The 1,902-nt window shown below is 37.4% G+C and overlaps 1 protein-coding gene across 1 annotated transcript; it reads left to right on the plus strand.

Moving 5' to 3' along the window:
- Positions 1-321: 321 nt before the first annotated feature.
- On the plus strand, positions 322-1,299 carry LOC107484088 (uncharacterized). Its single transcript, XM_016104703.2, has one exon. The coding sequence runs from the start codon at positions 322-324 to the stop codon at positions 1,297-1,299; it is 978 nt and encodes a 325-aa protein (XP_015960189.1).
- Positions 1,300-1,902: the final 603 nt, after the last annotated feature.

Consider the following 1,902-nt stretch of genomic DNA (forward strand, 5'->3'; position numbering starts at 1 on the left):
TTTTATATTTTAAAATATATTTTAATAATTAATTTAGATATTTAGTGTTTATTATTTTTATAAATATAATATGATTGTTAATTAAAATATTAAAAATTTATTATACATTTTAACTAATTTCCACTCATTAATTACCATTAATATTTTAAAACAATAACATTAAAAAAAGTGGTCTACTAGTAATAATGTGATCATAAATATAGGCATCATTTGTTTTTATTTGAAAGAACATTTAATTTGACCTATTTAATTAGCTTCACCAAACTCATTCTTCTTTCCTTTCATGCACCACCGTTACTACACACTCAAACTTATACTAAAATGGCTACCACCATGTCTCCACTCACCACCGAAGAGCTCCACCACTTCCACAAAACCGACCGCAGCCTCTTCCGCTTCCTCATCTTCAAACTCCGCCGTGACATCACGCAATCCCTTCTTGTCATGGCCCTGTGGCTATGGCTAGAACACATTGGCTACCCTAACCTCATTCACACTATCATGCAACTACAAAACCAGCCTTCCCTCGTGGCCGCCGCGGTCGACGAGGCCGCCGCATGCCTTGTATTCCTCGAGACAGAAAACCTCAGCAGTGGCCTTGGCGGTGGCGGTGGCGGAGGCTTATTCTTAACGAAAAAGTTAATCCAAAGAGACATCTCAATTAGAATCTTCCATGAGAGAAGGTACACTGCACTTGCCGGAATCAAAAGCGTTCTTAAAAACATATGCAGTAGAATCTTCTTAGACATCTTGCATGGTAATAAAAATATTCTCCAAAAAAGAAATAAAAATAATAATCATCACAAATATGGCAACGTTCTTGTTATCACGTCATCAAAGAAAAGGCATAATAGTAATTTCACTAATTTGTCTACTTCCCCGGGTTTTCGCCACACTTTCTTTGGCGACATTATTGACATGATGATGACACCACCGCCGCAATTAGTAGAGGCATCATCTTCAAATCTCGGTTTGCTTCATGAGAATAATATATGGAATGGGAAGAGGCCCTCCGATGATGTTTGCAAAGAGGATAGAACAATGTTCTTGACATTCTCTAGAGGCTTTCCGGTGTCGGAGAAGGAAGTCAGAGAATTGTTTGGGGATGAATGTGTGGAGAGTGTAACCATGGGTGGCGGCGGAGGCGGCAACGATGGTCGCCAGAAATTGTATGCGGTGATGGTGCTAAAGAAGGTTGCCATGGTGGATCGGATTCTCAATGGTAAAAGGATTGCAAAGCATCATATTAACGGCAAACATATTTGGACTCGCAAGTTTGAATTTCACTCTTATTGTTAAGATGTATAAGATTATATATTTAATTAAGCACTAAGTTATTGGTTCAAAATGAAGTACTTATTGTTAGGAATTATAATCTATGTTATATTATATTTGTGATCCTTCTTAATCAGCAGAATTTTTCTTTCTGCACAACTTTGTTTAATTTGTATCAGTGTAATGCTTCCATTATAAGCGAAGCAAGAAATATGTATATGGTATGGCTATCATATATATTATGGTGAGTATGATGGATATAAATTACACTTAAAGGTTATACTTTTATTATTTGATAATATTTTAAATTTATTTACATTATTATTTTTTATGTTATTTTTATATTAAAAATATTATCAAATAATAAAAACGTATAACTTTCATTTAAGTTATATTTTCCAAATGTAACGGCCTGGCCCAAACTCCTGCGGGTCGACCAGGCTTGAGCATTACCCGACCCGGACGATAGGGCGAAGCGTTCCCAAACCGACTCTGACACGCGTCATGAACAGCTCATCCGCAGCTATGAGGAAACGCCTTAGAGAAAGTGGGCCTGCCCCCACAGGGCCCACATCTGACACGATATATAAGGGGAAGGACAACCCTTCCCCCAAGGTACGTCACACT

Source organism: Arachis duranensis, chromosome 4 (assembly GCF_000817695.3).
Source record: "Arachis duranensis cultivar V14167 chromosome 4, aradu.V14167.gnm2.J7QH, whole genome shotgun sequence".
Lineage (NCBI taxonomy): Eukaryota > Viridiplantae > Streptophyta > Magnoliopsida > Fabales > Fabaceae > Arachis > Arachis duranensis.